This window comes from Marmota flaviventris, chromosome 16, assembly GCF_047511675.1.
Source record: "Marmota flaviventris isolate mMarFla1 chromosome 16, mMarFla1.hap1, whole genome shotgun sequence".
Classification (NCBI taxonomy): domain Eukaryota; kingdom Metazoa; phylum Chordata; class Mammalia; order Rodentia; family Sciuridae; genus Marmota; species Marmota flaviventris.
Genome location: NC_092513.1, coordinates 50174019 through 50194443, shown reverse-complemented (window position 1 = coordinate 50194443; position 20425 = coordinate 50174019). Strand labels below are relative to the sequence as shown.

Genomic DNA, 20425 nt, shown 5'->3' with positions numbered 1-20425 from the left:
TGTTATCCTTGTGCTAGTCTGTGTGCCTGGAGCACCCTTTCCCTGCTCTCCACCTAAATGACTCCTTCATGCCCTTCATGTCCTGTCCAAAGCCCCTGAAAGCTTAGTTGGATGCTTCATGTTTGTTCCCACAGCACTAGTTATTTACTCTTAGCCTCTGTCACACTGCGTCATTATGGCCAGTGTGTCTGGCTTCTCTGTCTCAGCACTTGAACTAGATGTTTGTATGTAAACTATCTTCTATTTATCTTCTATCAGCATCTACCCTCATGGTATTCAACAGGTACCCAGCAAAGCTTACTGAATGAATTAATCGTAGGGTGGATAGGTGGCTGGATGGATGGAGGGATAGATGGTAGATTAGGACTGATTTCTACAAAAGCAAACAATTGATACCCAAGCAACACTAAGTCAATCTGCATGTAAAGAATTGCTGCCCTGTGAAGTCCTACCTTGAAATCTAAAATCCTAGAGATCAGCTTGGCCTGCTCTGAGTGTGATCTCACCAGGCGCAGGAAGAAGGGATGGAGCAAGTGGAAGGGGAGGCAAGATGGTGTCTTGAGCCTCTTTTCCTTCCTTTGATGCCCCCACTCCTCAGGCTGCTGCTGTCAAAAATGAGATAATACAAAATGCCCTTTAGGTTTCCAAACACGACCATAAGGAGCTAAAATGCTGACATTTTCCAGAGGTACCTTCTCTTCACGTTGACAGTGATTCCTTTTTCTTGCTGATAAGGTTCTGGTGACCCAGCCTCTCAAAGAGGCAGAAAAGATAAGACCCAATTCTCCCTTCACGCATCTTCCTTTGGTGGCTGGAAGAACTTTGTTAAAAGAAAGAAAAAGACTTATTAATACCATGGCACAACTGAGATGTGAGGGTATAGATAGTAAAAATAAAGCATTTACTATTATCTAGTTACTAAAAAAAAAAAAAAAAGAAGAAGAAAGAAAATAAAAAGAATATTCAGTTCAAGAAATGCAAGTAGGTGTTTCTCTGGAGGACATGTTGAAAAAGAAATGAAACTCTTTTATTTATCAGAGCCAACAAAGGCAATTCCACACTGTTTTCCTCAAAATTGTTTTTTACTTCTCCTTTTTTGTCACTCCCATAGCCACAAGTTGGGATATAATGTTTTGTTGTTTTTGGGGGTTTTTTCCCCCAGAGCATTTGCTGAATGAGCCAAAGAATTGCTTAGTTACCAAGACAGGGTCTGTACAGTGGCTGTGACCATGAAGCATGTCAGTCATTTAGCAGAAAACATGCTCTTGGACCATGCTCAAGTTACGCTTGGTACATTTTCTGACCTGGGCTTTTTCTCATTAGTTCTTGGAGCTTTCTTGGCAGGAGCCATCTCTTAAGTTGAGTGGGTCGTGTTTCCTCCAGAACATTCTCAGAACAGGAAAATCCTACTCCATTGCTCTGCCCAGTAGGCAGCCTTCTTAAGGTGATTAGGATCAAGAAGGAGGACCGAAATATGAATCTTCCTCAGTAGCCACAGAATGTCTGCCTTGCTACTAAGCTGAATCAAAATAGCATTGACAACTGGATAAGGGAACTTTCAAAATATGCATCAGATCACAGCGTAGAGCTCTTTAGAACCCAGGATAACACCCTGCAGACAGATTTTCTGTATTTCTGTAATGAAACCTGAAAGAGCATTCAAGATAGAAATGTCTTTATTGAATTCCTGGGGAGTGCAATCAGGAAGTCTTAGGAAACCATCAGAGGATATATTTATCTCTTAGACACTTCGGAGCACCAAATAGGAGCTCCAAGTTCCATCCTTGTTCCTTATCCTCAAGGGCTGGGACCATGGCCCATGTCTCTTGACTCTTCAGTGGCTATCACTATGCCACAACATGGCAGGTGCTTAATAAACACCTGGTGATGGTGACTTAAAGAAAATATAAAGAAGACCCAATTCTTCCTTTCAAGGAATTTTTTTTTTTTAATCAAGGGAAACCAGATTGAGGATTAAGAAATGCTAAATGAAAAGCAATGTGGAGTTGTAGAAAGAGTATGGATTTTGGAATCAGGTCTCTTAGTCTGGCACCCCACTTAGGTCACATGCAATATCTGTGGTTCTAGGCAGGTCATGGAGCATCTCTGAGCCTCGGTTTCTTCATCTGTAGAACAGGAGTGGTAAGAATTAACTGCAGTGATGTTACAGTGTACCTTGCAAAGAATGGGAACTTTTATTATTTATTCTATAGAGACAATAGAAGCTATTGAAATGGTTATTATTCAAATAAAGGTTCAGTTGGTGTGCTCTAGAATCAAATTATAGGCAAGGCTTCACACAAGGGATGGTGAGACTTGAAGGGAACTTTAAAAAGTGGGTGAAAACAGTACAAGGAAAGAGGAGGTTAATGGCCCCGGCCAAGAGATGGTGCCACGGTGCTTTTATGGGGAAGGTATTATTGTCAGATTATTCCAGGGAATTATGCTTTGGGTACTTCAGGAGGGGCAACTCTTCAGGTATGATACCCCAAATACCAATATTCAGAAGAAAAATAGTCCACATTGAGTTATAGTTTCCAATAAAAAGAGACCCTGTCAAAAACCAGACTGCTGATAACCCTGGGGTGGGGCTTCCTGTTCATTTTTCTCTTATAAGCATGATCTGTAAACAGGTCTATATCTGTAGTCTGGTCATTTCAATGTTAGATAGGATGGCTCTGCCTCTACATTCCTGATTGAGAATTTGTGCTAATAATTTTGAGTAAAAACCACTGAAAGGCTGTGTGCTCATACAGCAAGTGTTAGTTCTGGATCCCCACCAGTCTGGTATTTTTATGCACCAGCCGTCTGCCAGCATTGCAGCCCTAAAATGTGCAGCTTTTACCAAGATCCTATTTTTAAACACAGACACACACACACACACCCCAGTGCACACAGTGGGTTCCCCTGCACTTGAGGTGGGAAGGATAGTTTCCTTGCTACCCAGAAGATAAAGGTAACAGGTTCTTTTTTAAATTTTTGGTTTTTTCCAAAAGAAAGTATTCATTCCTGTCCTGAATCGTCTGTCCATGACAGTGCTGTGTTTTTCTAAACTAAAATGGAAGAAAAATTAGAGAGGGTAGAAAATGAATGACTGTCAGCATATTTAGAGGTTTATTTGGTTTCCAGGAAAGAGAGGCAGGACTTAAGATCCTGCATGTGGTTTGAGGACAGACCAGAGGCATCTGTTTTGATTTGAGAATCAAAACTAACCCTAAACTTGTAAACATTCCCTATTTTGTGTTTCAGAAAGTTAGTTTTGCTAAAATGGCAGGATACATTGTGTTCTTTCGAGTGTCCAGGGACTTGGTGTTTGCATGCCCAGCACCCAACCCTTAGACGCAAGGTCTGCATCTAAGTAGTCATTTAAGAAACAATAATTATTTAACAAAATGTCATACTCGTTGCCAATGCAGAGGCTTTCCTGGATGGGTTGGTTAGTTTGTTTACATGACCTGTATATAATTCGTCCAGTTCATTCATTGGTCTCAGCTGCCCCAGGCAGATTCTCAGTTAAATAAATGCCATCATGTGTATATAGTTGTTGAACACCTACTAAGTGCCACACACTGAGCTAAGCGATAGAAATAAAACTAAATAAAGATGGTCCCTAAGTTACGATGGTTCAACTTAGGGTTTTGGACTTTAGGATGGTGTGAAAACAATACATATTCACTAGGAAACATACTTTGAATTTTGAATTTTGCTCTTTTCTAGCTTAGCAATATATAGTAAGATGCTCTTGTGATGCTGATCAGTAGTAGTTCCCAGTAGGCCGAAATCACAGCGGGGAAGCAGCTTACACCCTTCAGTGTGCTCTTGGCTAAGCTGGGATGCTCAGTAGGTCAGGGGTATTCAGTGCATTTTCAACTTACGATATTTTCAACTAGCTGTGGGTATATTGATATAACCCCATTGTAAGTCAAGGGGCACCTGTGCAATGTTCCTGCCCAGAAGGCTCTAGTAAGCAAGCCGTGAGGATATGGCATGGGGAGTCCTGTGATAGGGAAAGGGATGCTTGCCAGGAAAATTCTGCAAGATGCAGCTCAGCTGAGGTTTCCCAAAGGCTATGCTGAGCTGGGGCCTGAGGAGCAAAGGGGACATAACATAGTGAAAAAGTCGGGAAGAACATTGTAGAAGAGAGAAGAACACATAGAAAGGCTCATGAGAGACAGCACTGGGGGCAGTATGTGTGGATTATTATGGCCAGATTGAAGATACTTGAGGGTGAGCACAGTGAGCTTCCTGAGACCCATTCCAGGATTCATGGAGCTAGTGCACTTCGGGTCACATACACTCATAAAGGTAACAGGTTCTCATAGGAAAAGGAGCCACCCATTCAATCATGTGTGGGTAGAACCCTTGATGAATAATATTAACTGCATCAATTAGCTCACAATTGGTATAGAGGACATACTTATGCTTTTAAAAACCTTTTAAATTTTTTATTAAATAGAAGCTTGTCGAGACTGAAGTCAGTAAGGCTAGGCAAGGTGGCCCACACCCATAGTTCCAGGTACCCTGGAGGCTGAGACAGGAGGATCACTTGAGCCCAGGAACTCAGGACTATCCTGCACAGTACAGTGAGACCCTATCTCAGATAGACAGACACACAGACAGATGGGATGAGACAGAGTGACTTGATCCTAACCTGCTGGAGTTTGGGTCTCACAGGGATCACTTCTGAAGAAATATCTTCTTATGAGACATTGTAAAAACAAACTTGAATTCATAATTTTAGAGAATAACTGCCTTCTAAGAACAGATTTAAAAACCCAAGCTTTTATTTAATGCTGTGTCACTAACCTTCTCTGTTGTACAATCAAGAAAATTAAAAAAAAAAAAGCTAAACTAAAATCGTGGTAAACCATTGTTTAGAAATACTACTCAGGCATCTACATGGAGACTGATAAACTACAAATTTTATTTTCACTGATGAAAAGTAGATTTTCAGGCCTCCAGGGCACCTCCCATATGAAAGCAGTAGGTCCTCTTGACATTTTGTCCCTTCTCAGATGACTTTGAATACAGACTTGATCTAGGGGTTCTTGGCCAATGAATCTCTTCCTAGGTAAGTGGGTCATACCTGCCAGGAATTTTAGGGCAGCTGGTGAGCAGTGAATTTTGTAAATGATCTTAGTGTTCTCTGCCTACATGAAACGGCAATTAACATAGGAAATAATACAGATCAAAGACTTCTTTAATATATAAAATTTTTAAAGCTAGTTCTAATTTCTGAAGCTTCCAAGCTATTACAGAATCATCATAATAGTTAAGAATGTACAGTCCTCAACCAAATGATCTGTTCCACTTGGTTTTCTGATAAGCAACTTATTTACTAAAAGAATAATAGCTTTCCCTATATTTGATTTCAATTATACTTTTGCCCCCATTCTGTTCCCTTTGTTCTGTAATGAATCTTTTGTCTTGAAACTAAAAATATAAATATGAGTGGGTATGTGTACTAATGCGTTGTTTCCTAAAACTTAGTTGTAGAGAAAATGGACAATGTCACAGGTGGCATGGAGACGTCTCGCCAAACCTATGACGACAAGCTCACTGCGGTGGAAAGTGACCTGAAAAAACTAGGTAATCTGCAAAAAGCATGACCCATCCAGTGGCACCCCCCTCACTCTACTGTATATAAATAATGGCAGTTTTTTAGAATGATACTTCCTAGAAATTTCTAGAAAATTCCATTTCTAGAAAATTCCCAGATGGACATTCAGGTTTTTTTGTGTTATATGTTGAGTTTTCTATCTTATTTCATTCAAAGACTTTTCAATAGTAGAGAAAATTACCAATTTTGGTGTTGAATTCTGGCCCCCACCCCCACCCCGAACTACTATCTGCCAATTTAAATCTGAAGATCAATCCTAACTAAAATGAACCACAAATACCGTTTGTTAAAGACTCTTGGATAAAATGCTCAGTAAGTTTTAAACTGCATAGAATTATAAAAGTTAATTTAAAAAATAAAATAGTTCCATCTATTCTGTTCCTTGATTTGGGGCTTAATTAAAAATAATACTTTGGTAAATTTAAAAGGTTATTTCCTTCTAAGAATACCCTGCCCACTGTTCTAGAATCTGGTCAATTCTTCCTCTCTTTGAGAAAAATGTTCACCCAACTTTGTCGGTTGAAGTGCTGAACACCAATTCTGATTCCCCAGGACCCAGTTTTATGTGGATTTTTACTAATGCAGAGAAGTCTGTGTATACCATAAATTTTATCTCTAAAACAATCCATTCTAGTTAAGTATCTTTGGGATCGCTGACCTTGCCCAAACACTTCTCCATACCGCCAGTCTAATAAGAAGCAAACATTTCTTTTCCCAGGAGACCAAACTGGGAAGAAAGCTCTAAGCACCAACTCAGAACTTTCCACCTTCAGATCAGATATTCTGGCTCTTCGTCAACAGCTTCATGAGATTACAGAAAAAACCAGCAAGAACAAAGATACGCTGGAGAAGCTACAGGCGAGCGGGGATGCCCTGGTGGACAGGCAGAGTCAACTGAAAGAAACTTTGGAAAATAATTCTTTCCTTATCACCACTGTAAACAAAACTCTCCAGGCATATAATGGCTATGTCACCAATCTGCAACAAGATACCAGCGTGCTCCAGGGCAATCTGCAGAATCAAATGTATTCTCATAACGTGGTCATGATGAACCTCAACAACTTGAACCTGACCCAGGTGCAGCAGAGGAACCTCATCAGTAATCTGCAGCGGTCTGTGGATGACACGAGCCAAGCTATCCAGCGAATCAAGAATGACTTCCAAAATCTGCAGCAGGTTTTCCTTCAAGCCAAGAAGGACACCGATTGGCTGAAGGAGAAAGTACAAAGCCTGCAGACGTTGGCTGCCAACAACTCTGTCTTGGCCAAAGCCAACAACGACACCCTGGAGGATATGAACAGCCAGCTCAACTCATTCACAGGTCAGATGGACAACATCACCACTATCTCACAAGCCAACGAGCAGAACCTGAAAGACCTTCAGGACTTACATAAGGACGCAGAAAATAGAACAGCCATCAAGTTCAGCCAACTGGAGGAACGCTTCCAGCTCTTTGAGACAGATATTGTGAACATCATTAGTAATATCAGCTACACGGCCCACCACCTGAGGACGCTGACCAGCAATCTGAATGAAGTCAGGACCACTTGCACCGATACCCTAACCAAACACACGGATGACTTGACCTCCTTGAATAATACACTGGCCAATATCCGTTTGGATTCTGTTTCCCTCAGGATGCAACAAGATATGATGAGGTCAAGGTTAGATACTGAAGTGGCCAACTTATCGGTGATTATGGAAGAGATGAAGCTGGTGGATTCCAAGCATGGTCAGCTCATCAAGAATTTTACAATACTACAAGGTAAGTACAAGTGCTGTATTTGGATTTGTATGAGTATAACCTATTGCTGCATAACAAATTACCTTAAAATTTGGCAATTTAAAATAATAGGCATTTATATTATCTCATAGTTTCTGTGGATAAGGAATTCAGGAACAGCTTAGCAGGTTGACCCTGACTAACTTTCATGAGGTCATGGTCAAGATATCATCTAGGTCTGTAGTCATTGGAAGGCTTGACTGGGGTTGGAGGGTCTGCTTCCGACAGAGTCATTCACATGGCTTTTGACAAGAGGCCTCAGTTCCTCACTGTGTGAAATTGCTCGAGTATCTTCATAACATGGCATCTGGTTGCTTCTAGAGGAAGTGATCCGAGAGAGAGAACAAGACAAAAGCCACAATACTGTTTATGACCAAGCCTCAGAAGCCACACACTATCACTTCTAACATATTCTGTTTTTTAGAAATAAGTCACTAGGTTCAGCCACCACTCAGAGAAAGGGGAATCAAGTCCCACATCTAGAAAAGAAGCATAACTAAAGACACTCCATCAATTATTTATTGATGAAAGATTGGTCAATTTGGATTTTTCTCAGTACCGGAACTATTGCAATGCCAATATAAATGGAGCATCTCTGAAAGAAAGATTAATTTTTTCAGACCACTCAGCTACTATTAAAGGATTCCTGTTTCCAAATATCATGAGTAGTTAGATGGTTACCATTGCAATAACTGTAAGAGGATCGAAATGGTGTGACTTCTATATAAAATCTGAGTTTTACTGTCATCCAGGTCATTCATATAAATTGAAAGTCCTGGTTAATTGAAGGGCTGTGGTTCCATCAGAAGCTGGATTGGGGAGAGATCCATTTCCATGTTCCCTTGAGTTTTTGGAATAACTCCTCTTCTGGAATAGGACTGAGCTTCCTCTTTCTGTCATCTGGGGACTGTCCTCAGCATTGAGGGAGCACCCGTAGTTCCTTACCACCTGACCGTCCCATAATATCACAGGTTCTTCAGGGCCAGCAAGGGAGTCTTTCTCACTTCACTCTGCTAAGATGGAGCCTCAAATAAATTAGTTTCATTGAGGGAGTGACAGCCTATTATCTTTGCCATATCTGTTGCTTAGAAGCAAGTCTCAGGTTCCATACTCCAGGTAAAGGGATTACACAAGGGCATGAGTCACTGGAGGGTCCCCTAGAGAGCATCTGCCATATCAGTGAAGTGACCAAACCTTAAGGAGTGGTAGTTAATGAGTCCCTGTGAGCCCGGAGGCAGGTCTGGTCGACAGACATGGACCCTGTTCAGCAGCTTTGTCAGTGACCAGCATGAAACTAAGGATGACCTCGTAATTCAATACTTATGTGATACAAAACTATACACTAGCTCATGGATGGTGGAATTGTATTGAAGATGATTTGAGAGGTTGGAATACTAACAAGATGCCAATCAAGTGAAATCGATAGGGAACACATGGAAGATCCGCTCGGAGGTGGGTGAGACCAAGCAGACAAATGTTGATAAGGGTGTGGCTTAGAATAAGTGTGTGCCAAAAGCCCTGAGAGGGTTTAGTTGACAGGAAGCAATTAAGGGTGTCTTCCAGGGAAATAAATGTGCTTTTTTTTTTTTTTTACTCTATTCATAGAAATATAATCTCCAAAACGAGGGAGATGATATCTCACTCTGTTAAGTAGTCTTGGATGATAGGGTTTATTTGGGGGTTCTCTTTTAAGAGGGACAGTCACAAGTCCAGCATGCTCAGAAAAAAAGGGATCAGGATGACAGGATCTAGAAACTGTGTGATGTGAGGAAGGGTTGAGGACCTGTAGGAGAACCTGCTCAGTGGGAAACAGGAAAGCCATCTGCAGGTATTTAAAAGGTATATGAGGAACTGGGCACGCTGTGCACACCTGTAATTCCAGCAGCCCAGTAGGCTGAGGCAGGAGGATCATGAATTCAAAGCCAGCCTCAGCAACAGCAAGGCACTAAGCATCTCAGTGAGACCCTGACTCTAAATAAAATACAGAATAAGGCTGGGGATGTGGCTCAGTGGTCGAGTGCCCCCTGAGTTCAATCCCCGGTATCCACCCCCACAAAATAAATATAAATAAAAGGTATATGAGGAGCTCTTGACAGTGAAAGACCAATAGGTGTTTGGTTTTATAGAATTTCCTTTATAACAATTGTTACCATAAAAAAAAAAAGAATGACTTCCCTGAGCAACATGGGTGCCACAACTCTGAAGGGACTGGGCAATTTTAAATCAGGAAAATTATAGGTGTAAGTCATTTTCTGAAGAAGGAGTGGGCCTTCAAAGGATAAGAAAGGTCTTCAGTGTTTGGTCTTTTCTATTCTTTTTCATCCAAAATTCAGAACAACGGCAGATGGCAGTTGATGGGCATCCTCCTAAACTAAGAGCTTTCTCAATGTCCCATCTAATTGTGATACCTCAGACAGCCCTACCAGAGTATTCTGGATGTTTTCTAGCTATTAATTCCATGGTTTAAGGATTTTATTGGCTTGTTCGCTTGTCTTCTGCAAGGACATTTCTGACGTATTTAGCAAGACTGGTCAGTGAAGTGTATATGAGATGCTCATTGTTGAAGAGTAGACCCTGGATATTTAAGTTAGTTATCCTATCCATGGTTATGGTCCACCTTATCAGTTAATCTCGTGGGAGTGTTCAGAGTGCTTTTCATAGCCACCATGCCTGTGCCTCCTGGCGACAACTCTGTGGAACAGGTATTTACAATATGGCTAGTTCATGAATGAAGAAACCAAGGCTCAGAGAGGTTTACGTAACCTGCTCAAATTTACACAAATGATAAGCAGCTAAACAGGATTTGAACCAAGGCTGCCTTATGCCATTAACCCCAAGGATAGTCACTGAATGCATATGGTCCTAGTGCCTTGTCTCTGGGAGTTGAGATCTTATTTTTTTAATATATTTTTAGTTGCCAATGGGCCTTTATTTAATTTATTTATTTACATGCAGTGCTAAGAATGAATTAGTGCTTCACACATGTTAGGCAGACGCTCTACCACTGAGCCACAGCCCAAGCCTGGGAATTTACACACACACACACACACACACACACAGTTGTAGATGGGCACAAGACCTTTATTTTATTTATTTATTTTTTATGTGGTGCTGAGGATCCAACCCTGTGCCTCACACATGCAAGGCAAGTGCTCTACCGCTGAGCTACAAACCCCAGTCCCCCAGCCTGGGGTTTTATTCTTAGTGTGAGTCGGAGAGTTTAGCAAGGTGTTGACATGATCTGATTGGTATTTTTCCAAGGTCATTCTGGGTGCTGGGGGAAGAGATTCCCAAGGAAGTGTGGAAGCAGGGTCCACTCAGAGTGTGGACCAGTTGTGGGGGACTTGGAATGGTAGCAGTGGAGATGGAAGAAGTGGACCTTCTCATTTAAGAGGAATTTGAAGGTAGAATCAAGGGCAGCACTGCCCTTAACCTGTCAAGGACTCCCACTTGGGCTCTGTTCTAAGACGTCCTGACTAGTTTCCCTGGCCATGCCCTCACCAAGGTGAGAGGGCCGCAGGTTCGGTGGGCTGTGAATATTCTGAGTGGTTTCAGCCTGCACTTCTTAATGAGACCGCTGTCTCAGGCAGCTGAACTATAAGCTCAGGGCCTCATTAGGGGTAAGTCAGTAAGAATTTCTTGGAAAGCATATTTTTGAATCTTGCAGAAGGAAGGCCCACATGAGCCAGTGCTAATCCATCCTGCTTTATTCTTCTTTTCTGCATCCTCAGGGATAAGCTGTGCATGTGCAGAAAAAGGAAGAGTATTAGGGATGAAGGAGCATGGAAGGAAGTATCTGAAGCCAGTTGATAGAGTGGAAGTCAGTGGTCAGGAGCAGATTGAATCCTGATGACAGTCATCTCTATGTCAATAAACCAAAAAACATTATTAAGAAGTCTTTACAAACAACCTAAAGACTTTAGGGGGCTTTGGGGGCTTTTGTTGTTGTTGTTGTTATCATTGTTACCAGGGGTTGAATCTAGGGGTGCTTAACAACTGAGGCACATCCCCAGCCCTTTTTAGTTTTTATTTTGAGACAGGGTCTTGCTAAGTTGCTGAGATGTGGCCTCAAAATTGTGATCCTCCTATCTCAGCCTCTTCCCAAGTTGCTGGGATTACAGGGGTGCGCCCCCAAGCCCAACCCCCATAGAGTTTTATCCTAAATGTGTGGGCATTCTTTGCACCACCCAGCATTTCCCTCTCTGCTCTTCTGAGATAGGTGTAAGGTTTAATAGGTAAGATATCAGTCAGAACTGGGTTTGGGTACCAAGTTCCTCGTCCTTTTTGTGTCTCAGTTTCCTCATCTGTGTGTGCCTTTTAGGGTTTTGAGGACTCAGTAAAATAATACAAAGTACTGAGTGCTGTTCCGAGTTTGGGGTTAGCATAACATCCTGGTGTGGACAAGTTCAGTTCCGATTAAATATTTCCCTTCTGGAACTGGGGTTGGAGTCAGTGGTAGAGCACTTGCCTAGCATTTGAGAGGCCCTGGGTTTGATCCCTAGCACTGCAAAAAATAAAATTAAATTAAAACTTTTCCACCTGCTATAGCTGCTGCCAATACATTTTGGTGGAAAGCAAAACAGCTTCATATACATAAGGAATAAAATCACATAGATGGGGTTAAGGTTGATTCTGCTGGCTTCTGGTACCCAGTCCTGCAGAGGAATCAAACTCAGGTACTGTCTACATTCATTTTGCTCCATATGGATTTATGGAGTCTCTGCAATATGCCAATCACACTGCTTGACAAATTGTCTACTTTTACGGTACATCTCTTTAAGGTGGGAATTGTTAGCATTCCCCATTTGCGGGAGAAGTAACCAAGGCACAAAGAGCCCAAGTAACTTAGCCAAGGCCAAACAGCTGGCAAATGGCAAACCCCTTTCCAAACCCTTGTATCCACCATGGCACCCTGGTGCCTTGTGCTGACTCCAGAGAATGGATAGCGTGTTCAGGGAGATTGAAGTGACAGGAAGTTTATTTTCAGAAGTGCAGTCAGTGAAGGCTTCCAAAGGGTTGACACCTGAGCTCAGCCTTGAAAGATGCGTAGGAAAGCTGGAAGGACAGGGACAATGCAAAGTGCAGGGAAGATTGGGCAGGAGGCCTCGGTGTCCCCCATAGCCACCCCACACCCTTGTCTGCATGTCTTGAGCAAGACTGCCTCTCTAGGGATCCCTGAGTGGAAGACACAGTAGCCGCCTGTGGCCAATTGGTGAGAAACAGTGGTGTAAATACACCCTGCTCTATGGACAGGAGCTTTCCTGACTTTCCAAACATGACTTTCTTAAGTTTGGGTCAAAAATCAAGTTATTCTTCAAAATGATTGCCAAATAATATCTTAAATCTTTTTAAAATTGTAAATCCTTTTTTTAAAAAAATTATTTTGTAGTTGTTGATGGACAGATGCCTTTATTTTATTTTATTTTTATGTGATGCTGAGGATCAAACCCAGTGCCTGACACATGCAAGCAAGCGCTCTGCCACTGAGCTATAGCCCCAGCCACCCAAAATTATATATTCCTTTTTTAAAATATTTTTTTAGTTGTTGATGGACCTTTATTTTATTCATTTATTTATATGAGGTGCTGAGAATTGAAGCCAGTGCCTCACACATGTGAGGCAAGCGCTCTGTGACTGAGCCACAACCCCAGCCCCTATATATTCTTTTTTACCTCACTGAAGCAGAATACCTTGTTCATGTTACAGGATGCTGTAGTTTAGATCTGGAAAGTTCCCCAAAGGCTTGTGTGTTAAAGTCTTGGTCCTCAGCTTGGTGCTATTAAGAGGTGCTTTTAAGAGGTATGGCCTAGCTAGAGGTCTTTAGGTCATTAGGGGTGTACCTTCAAGGGATTGGGACACCCGTCTTTTCCTGTCTTCATCTCTAGTCCTGAGGTAAATAGTTTGCTCCATCATAACTTCCCAGCCTTAATGTTCCCCTTGCCTGGTGGCTTTACCTAAAGCAAGGCAACCAATAAGTCATGGACTGAAACCTCTAAAACTATAAGGCAAAATAAACCTTTCCTCTTTTTACAGTATTATCTCGGGTAGTTTGCTATAGCAACAACATATAGGTGTTTAATAAGTGTTTGATTAATTGCATTCAAAGTAGATCTTTTTTTTTTAATTTGAAGAAAAGTATATCAGATTATATCACTGTTTTCTTTCTACCTTGTCTATCCAACCTTACCACTGGAGGTTCTTAACATCAAGGCTTCAAGATTTTAGATGGCAAAAAGAAATAAAGGTATCTCTCTACCTTTTGTTAAGCACCAGAAGATTTGTTGGAAGACACATTTGAATCCGGGGTAGGATTTAGCGCTGGGCACTTCTCAAGGCCTGCAGTTTAGTTGCCAAGGCAGGAAACAAAGTGATTTGTCTTTGACTGAGTTTGAACTGCCTAAGGATCAAGTTTTCACGGCTCCCAAAGCTCTGGAGTCTGGGGAACATGAGGTAGAGATTTTGCTGGCATTGCTAACTCAGGGCCTGCTTTGGTTGTTTTTAGGTATTATTGGAGATGGTGGTCACTTTACCAGCCACATGGGTAACCTGGCATTTCAGAATCTCAAGCCAGGGAGCCACCCAGTTGGCCTTGACATTTAGTTATATGTTCATCGAATTTGAAAGCAGAGCTCAACAGTGCTTCTGAGTGTAGTGTTGCTATTTTCCTGATTCTGAATTCCAGTTGTTACTACTCAAACTCACAAATACTCTATCATTTCATCCTTGGGGGCTTCTTTTTTTTTTTCAATTTATTTTCACTTTAACAGCTGCTCAATAAAATATTCAAGGGAGACCTAAAAGCCTGAAACCATTCCAATACTAACAAGTGATACCAACATCACAGTTCCTATAGAAAAATGGACCCCAGAGTTAGCAATCTGTTTTTATGAGGACCCAGTAATGACTTTTAAAATGGTTTTAGCTCCTTTTATCAATGATTATTTAAGAGAAAAAAAAGCAACTTTCTAGCCTGCGTTAGTGAGCAAGACGTTACATGAATCTCCTTACCTATTCTCATAACCTAGCATCTGAGAGCAGGGTACCCTCTTCCTGATGGTTTTCACAAGGCTGGAACAACTGTGGATAAAGATACTGATGATTATATGCTTGTCAGACTATCCAAGGCCTTGAATACTAAGCTTTAGTTTATTAAGAGAGAGACAGGTATCCTGTTTATCATGGATATTTGTGATGTTTTATGTGAAAAAAAAAATGGGCTTTTATATTAACCCAGCTGGAAAAATCCATCACAAGTAGGATTTCAGATTTTTATCAAAAGCAAAAAGATATCTTCTTTATCTACATAAATGAAACAGAATTAGTTGAGAAGAAAGATTCTGTTTTTTCCCTTTTGTTTGTTTGTTTTGACTTATTATCAGCATTTTTTCCCTAGACCCTTCTGTAATGCTATAGCCATTATGGGGGAACACATACATGCTACTTGCCCCACTGTTAACACTCGGAACTACACAAGGACATGGCTGGCAGCAAAAAGTCCACCTTCCCCATCTTTCCTAAATGACTTAGGTTGTTTAATGAGCTTCTCCAGCATAAAAAGAAAAATCCTTGGATTGCAGGCAAGAAGACCTAGTGAATCAGTTCTTAAGTGTCCATGGAGTCAGGAAAGACAGATCTCCCCTCCGTAATCCCATAGTGGCAGCCAAGACCACAGAACGCATAGATGAGGTAGAAAGTTATCTTTTGGAATAAGGTGAGGAGCACAAGGCAGGTCACCATTCCTCAAAAACCTCTCCTTTCTGATCTTTCCTGCAGTCCAAAATGTTAGTATTAGAGCACTGCACCTTTAACAATGAGGTACGTGGATTTGATAGACAGGGTGAGGTGCTGGGTGGGATAGGGTCCTCAGTAGGACAAATAAGGATTGAAAGATTAGAGGAGGGAAATTTCTATCTGGAGTGACCTGGGAGGATGGCATGGCGGTTGAGCAGGAATTGCACAGATGGTTACAGGCAGAGGGAATGCTAAGAGAAGTGTGGACATGCAGAGGAGACCAGGCCATGCATAGCCTTGATGTCAGATGGTCCAGTTAGGGCTGACTGTTCCTGAGAAAACAGAGCTCGGAGCTGGGCTTAAGGATGACAAGAGGCAGAGTGCAATGAATGGAGAGGAATCACAGGCAGGAAGATCACCTAAGAGGCCACTGCAAAAATCTACCATAAAGAAAGAGAAAAGGGTGAGAGGGAAGGAGGGTGGGAGACAACCCCACACTGGGGTCATGGCTGGCATATCAGAGAGGGCAGTGATGGTGTGGGAGACAGGGCTGATGGGGAATGAAAACAACAAAGAGATTGAGAAGTTGAGTTGTAGGCACCAGGCTAGGGGAAGTGCTGGGGAATATTCCAAAGAAAATGGACCATCCAACAGCAGATAGAAGTAACAGCCCAGAGCCAGGGGCTCTGAGGATAAGGAGGAGCCGTGGACAGAGAAAGGTCAATGAAATGGGTTCAGGGAGTAGGCCCTTCACCCAGTCTCCTAACTTCTCCATTACAGAGCAGATAACACTAGAAGGTACGCATGTAAGCTAGTCTGAAGCCTAGCCATTAGTACAAACTCTCCTTTCAGCCAGTAGAGGGTCCTGCCAATAAACCCCCAAGCAGCCTCTAGGGTACCTTGAATAGGGAAAGCAAAGTCGAGAGCCCAGGTTCTGCTAAGGGAGCTCAGAGATTAATGGGTAGGCCTCAGGACCATGGATGGCACAAGGGGACAGTGAACGTCCCTCCAAGTGGGCAGAAGGAGATTGTCCTGCCCAGGTGGGAAGGGCTACTTCAGAGTTATGTCCTCAGACCAGCTAGGGAGTAGGCATTGGGCAGCAGCAGAGGTGAAGAAACTTAGGATAGTCCTTCATCTCCCAGCACTTCTGTCCTAACTGAAGACTTTCTGCTTTTGCAATCTCTTTTATTTATTCATGAAGAATTATGAGATCTCAGAAACTCTGATTTAGTCAGCTTTTTCATCACTGTGACCAAATCCTGATAAGAACGACTTAGAGAAAGAAAAGTTTATTTGGGGCTCCCATTTTTCAGAGGTCTCAGTCCATAGGTGGCCAACTCCATTGCTCTGGGCCCAGTGGAGGAAAACTGCTGAGCTCATGGCTGGGTCAGGAAGCAGAAAGAGTGGAGGGTAAGGAAAGGGAGGGTCCCCAGGAGCCCCAGTGACCCACTTGCTCCAGCCATTACCCACCTACCTAAAGTGACCACCCAGTCATTGGTTCAAACTAGGATGGACTAATCAGGTCACAGCTCTCCTAATCCAATCATTTTATCTCCAAATATTCCTGCATTAACAAGAGCTTTTGGGGATACCAGTAGACTATTTTGATAATGGTGTCCTCCTAGATACATTCAGTTCAATGAAGACCTGAATTCATGTCCTAGCTCCACTACTAGATTGTGATTGTCCATGTCTTATTTTTGCTAGCAGCTAAGTAACTTTGAACAAACATCTTGGTGCCTCTGGTTCTATCTATCATCATCTTTGCTATGTAAATAATATGTCACAGGTGAATGTCAGGCAACATGATTATTTGAAAGTTCCTTGATAGCTGTCATTCATTATGTAAATTCTGACTGTGAACTATATGGGTGAAGTCCTGTTACTCCTGAGAAATTCAAAATAATCCTGTGTGAAGTAAGCTGCTTTTGGGGATGGATAATAGGGAAGAAAGAGCCTTTTTAAGGTGGACCCCCTGATTTATTCCTCTATTGGTATTTAGACTTAAAGCAGCCTGGAGAGTTTGGGCATCTATCTACAATTGGCAGTGAAGCCCACCTAGCTTTCCTACAACGACCTCCCATCCCTCTGAGCTAGTCCTCATGCCTCATGGGTGGGTAAGGCTCAGCTCTAAGGACAACAGTGTTGGAGGAGACATTGCTAGAGGATATATAAATTCAAGATGGTGTGCAACAGAGAGGAAGAGGCCAGGGTGTGGTGGTAGTGAGTGAATTATTAGGTCATTGCTTCTCAACACTTGATTGCAGTTGTTGGTCAAATTCACCTCTGACACACAGCACCTTACATGGCGCTTGTCAAATAAGTCATTCACGAATATTTGTGAAGTTAGTGGGGAAAAAAAGAGGAAATAAGTAGAGGGGAATCCTGATCTCAACCTACACAACATTTCTGCTGTGACAAACCCACTGTGGTAGTGTCGACATGGAGCCATCAATGGGGTACTAAAAAGTTGTGCATCATTAAGATACATTCTAAATACATGGAGTTGAAAGAGTAAGCTTACTAAACAAAAACAAAAACTAGCCATGAATCTAAGTTGCACTGGTTTGCTTTCACTTAGCATGATGGTCTCAGCAAATGCTATAATTTCATTCTTCTTTAAGGCTGAGTAATATTCCATTTTGTATATATACCACATGATATTTATGCATTCATCTGTTGAAGGGCATCTAGGTTGGTTTGTATTCATAGTTTAGCTATTGTGAATTGAGCTTCTATAAACATTGATGTGGCATATCACTATGGTGTGCTGATTTTAAGTCCTTTGGGTATATGCTGAGGAGTGGGATAACCGAGTCAAAAGGAATCTCCATACTGCTTTCCAGAGTGGTCGCACCAGTTTTCAGTTCTACCAGCAATGTATGTATGTACCTTTTTCCCCACATCCTCGACAACATTTATTGTTACTTGTATTCTTAAAAATTGCCATTCTGACTGAAGTGAGATGAAATTTCACTGTAGTTTTAATTTGCATTTCTCTAATTGCTAGTGATGTTGAACATTTTTTCACATATTTTTTGACCATTTGTATTTTTTATTGATTTTAATATTTTTTTAAATACACGACAACAGTGGAATGCATTACAATCCTTATTACACATATAGAGCACAATTTTTCATATCTCTGTATATAAGGTATGTTGACACCCATTTCAAGTCTTCATACACGTACTTTGTATAATGATGTCCATCACATTCCACCATCCTTGCTAATCCCCTGCCCCCTCCCTTTCCCTCCCTCCCCTCTTCCCTATCTAGAATTCATCTAATCCTCCCATGCTCCCCTCCCTACTCCACTATGAGTCACCCCCCTTATATCAGAGAAAACATTCTGCATTTGTTTTTTGGGGATTGGCTGACTTCACTTAACATTATCTTCTGTATTTTTTTATTCTGTGAAGTGCTTATTCCATTCCTTTGCCCATTTATTGATTGGGTTATAGGGGAGATTGGTGTTATGTTTTTTCAGTTCTATGTATATCCTTGGTATTAATGTTCTATCTGAGGTGCAGGTGGTAAAGATTTTCTCCTCCCATTCTGTAGGCTCTCCATGTTCTTGATTATTTCCTTTGCTGTGAAGAAGTTTTTTGTTTTTTTTTTTTTTTGATGCCATTCCATTTATTGATTCGTGATTTTACTTCTTGCATTTTAGGAGTCTTATTGAGGAAGTCAGTTCTTGAGCGGACAGGAGCCTTACTTTTTTTTTTTCTTTAGTTGTAGTTGGACACAATACCTTTATTGTATTTATTTATTTTTACATGTTGCTGAGGATCCAACCCAGGGCCTTGCATGCGCAGGCAATCGCCCTACCCCTGAAACCATAACCCCAGCCCAGGGCCTACTTTTTCTTCTATTAGGCACAGGGTCTCTTGGAGAGATCTCCCATGTTCTTAGATAGACAGAAATAATATTGTCCAAATGGCCATACTACCAAAAGGACTATACAAATTTAATGCAGTTCCTTTAAAAATTCCAATGACATTCTTCATAGAAATAGAAAAAGCAGTTATAAAATTCATTCAGAAAAATAAGAGACTCAGAATTGCCATAGCAATCCTCAGCGAGAAAAGCGAAGCAGGAGGCATCACAACACCAAACCTTAAATTATACGACAGAACTATAGTAACAAAAATAGCATTTGGCACCAAAACAGACATGAAGACCACTAGAACAGAACAGAAGACACAGAGACAACCCCACATAAATACAGTTATCTCATACTGCACAAAGGCACCATTAACATACATTGGAGAAAAGAGCCTCTTCGACAATTGGTGCTGGGGAAACTGGAAATCCATAGGGAGTAGATTGAAATTGAACCCCCATCTCTCCCCCTGCACAAAACTTAACTACTTTTTAAAAGTCCTCATCTACAAATACAGTCACATCTTAGTTACTAGAGATTGGGACTTCAACATGAATTTCGTGGGGAAATGATTTAGCCTACGACTAGAGCCAACAATAGTAAAACAGCCAAATTAGCATTCTTCATTGCATATATTTTGCTAGATATTTTTAAAATTCAGGATAAGATAAATTCTTCATATGTTGAAACTCACAAGGGTCTTCATGTTTATGTCATTTACTTTTTTTTTTTTTTTAATGTTTTAGGTCCTCCTGGCCCCAGAGGTCCAAAAGGTGACCGAGGATCTCAGGGACCCCCTGGTCCAACTGGCAACAAAGGACAGAAAGGAGAGAAGGGGGAGCCTGGTCCACCCGGCCCTGCAGGCGAGAGAGGCCCCATAGGACCGGTTGGTCCCCCGGGAGAGCGTGGTGGCAAAGGCTCCAAAGGCTCACAGGGCCCCAAAGGCTCCCGTGGGTCCCCCGGGAAACCTGGACCTCAGGGACCCAGTGGGGACCCAGGCCCCCCAGGCCCACCAGGCAAGGACGGACTCCCTGGCCCCCAGGGCCCTCCTGGCTTCCAGGGCCTGCAGGGCACTGTGGGAGAACCTGGAGTGCCTGGACCGCGGGGACTGCCGGGATTGCCAGGGGTGCCCGGCATGCCAGGACCCAAGGGCCCTCCTGGCCCCCCAGGCCCATCAGGAGCAGTGGCACCTCTGGCCCTGCAGAATGAGCCAACCCTGGCACCAGAGGCCAACGGTAAGTCTGAGCTTTCCTTTCCAGTGGGGGTTGGGAGGTGAGTGGTGAGTGTGCTCACCCTGGACGAACGCCACACCCCCGCCCCCTCCCACCATGTTATTTACCAGTGAGGCACCATGGAGGCCACACACGGCCCCTGCTGCTCTAACAGGCCCTGGCCCAGGCAGCCC

At 42.3% G+C, this 20425-nt stretch overlaps 1 protein-coding gene across 1 annotated transcript in view; it reads left to right on the top strand.

Moving 5' to 3' along the window:
• Colec12 (collectin subfamily member 12) overlaps positions 1-20425 on the top strand; it is a 180614-nt gene that overhangs the window by 146043 nt on the left and 14146 nt on the right. The window contains exons 4-6 of the mRNA XM_027942952.2: positions 5491-5589; positions 6339-7385; positions 19767-20255. Coding sequence (XP_027798753.1) covers positions 5491-5589; positions 6339-7385; positions 19767-20255 — 1635 coding nt within the window. The remainder of the gene's footprint in view (positions 1-5490; positions 5590-6338; positions 7386-19766; positions 20256-20425) is intronic.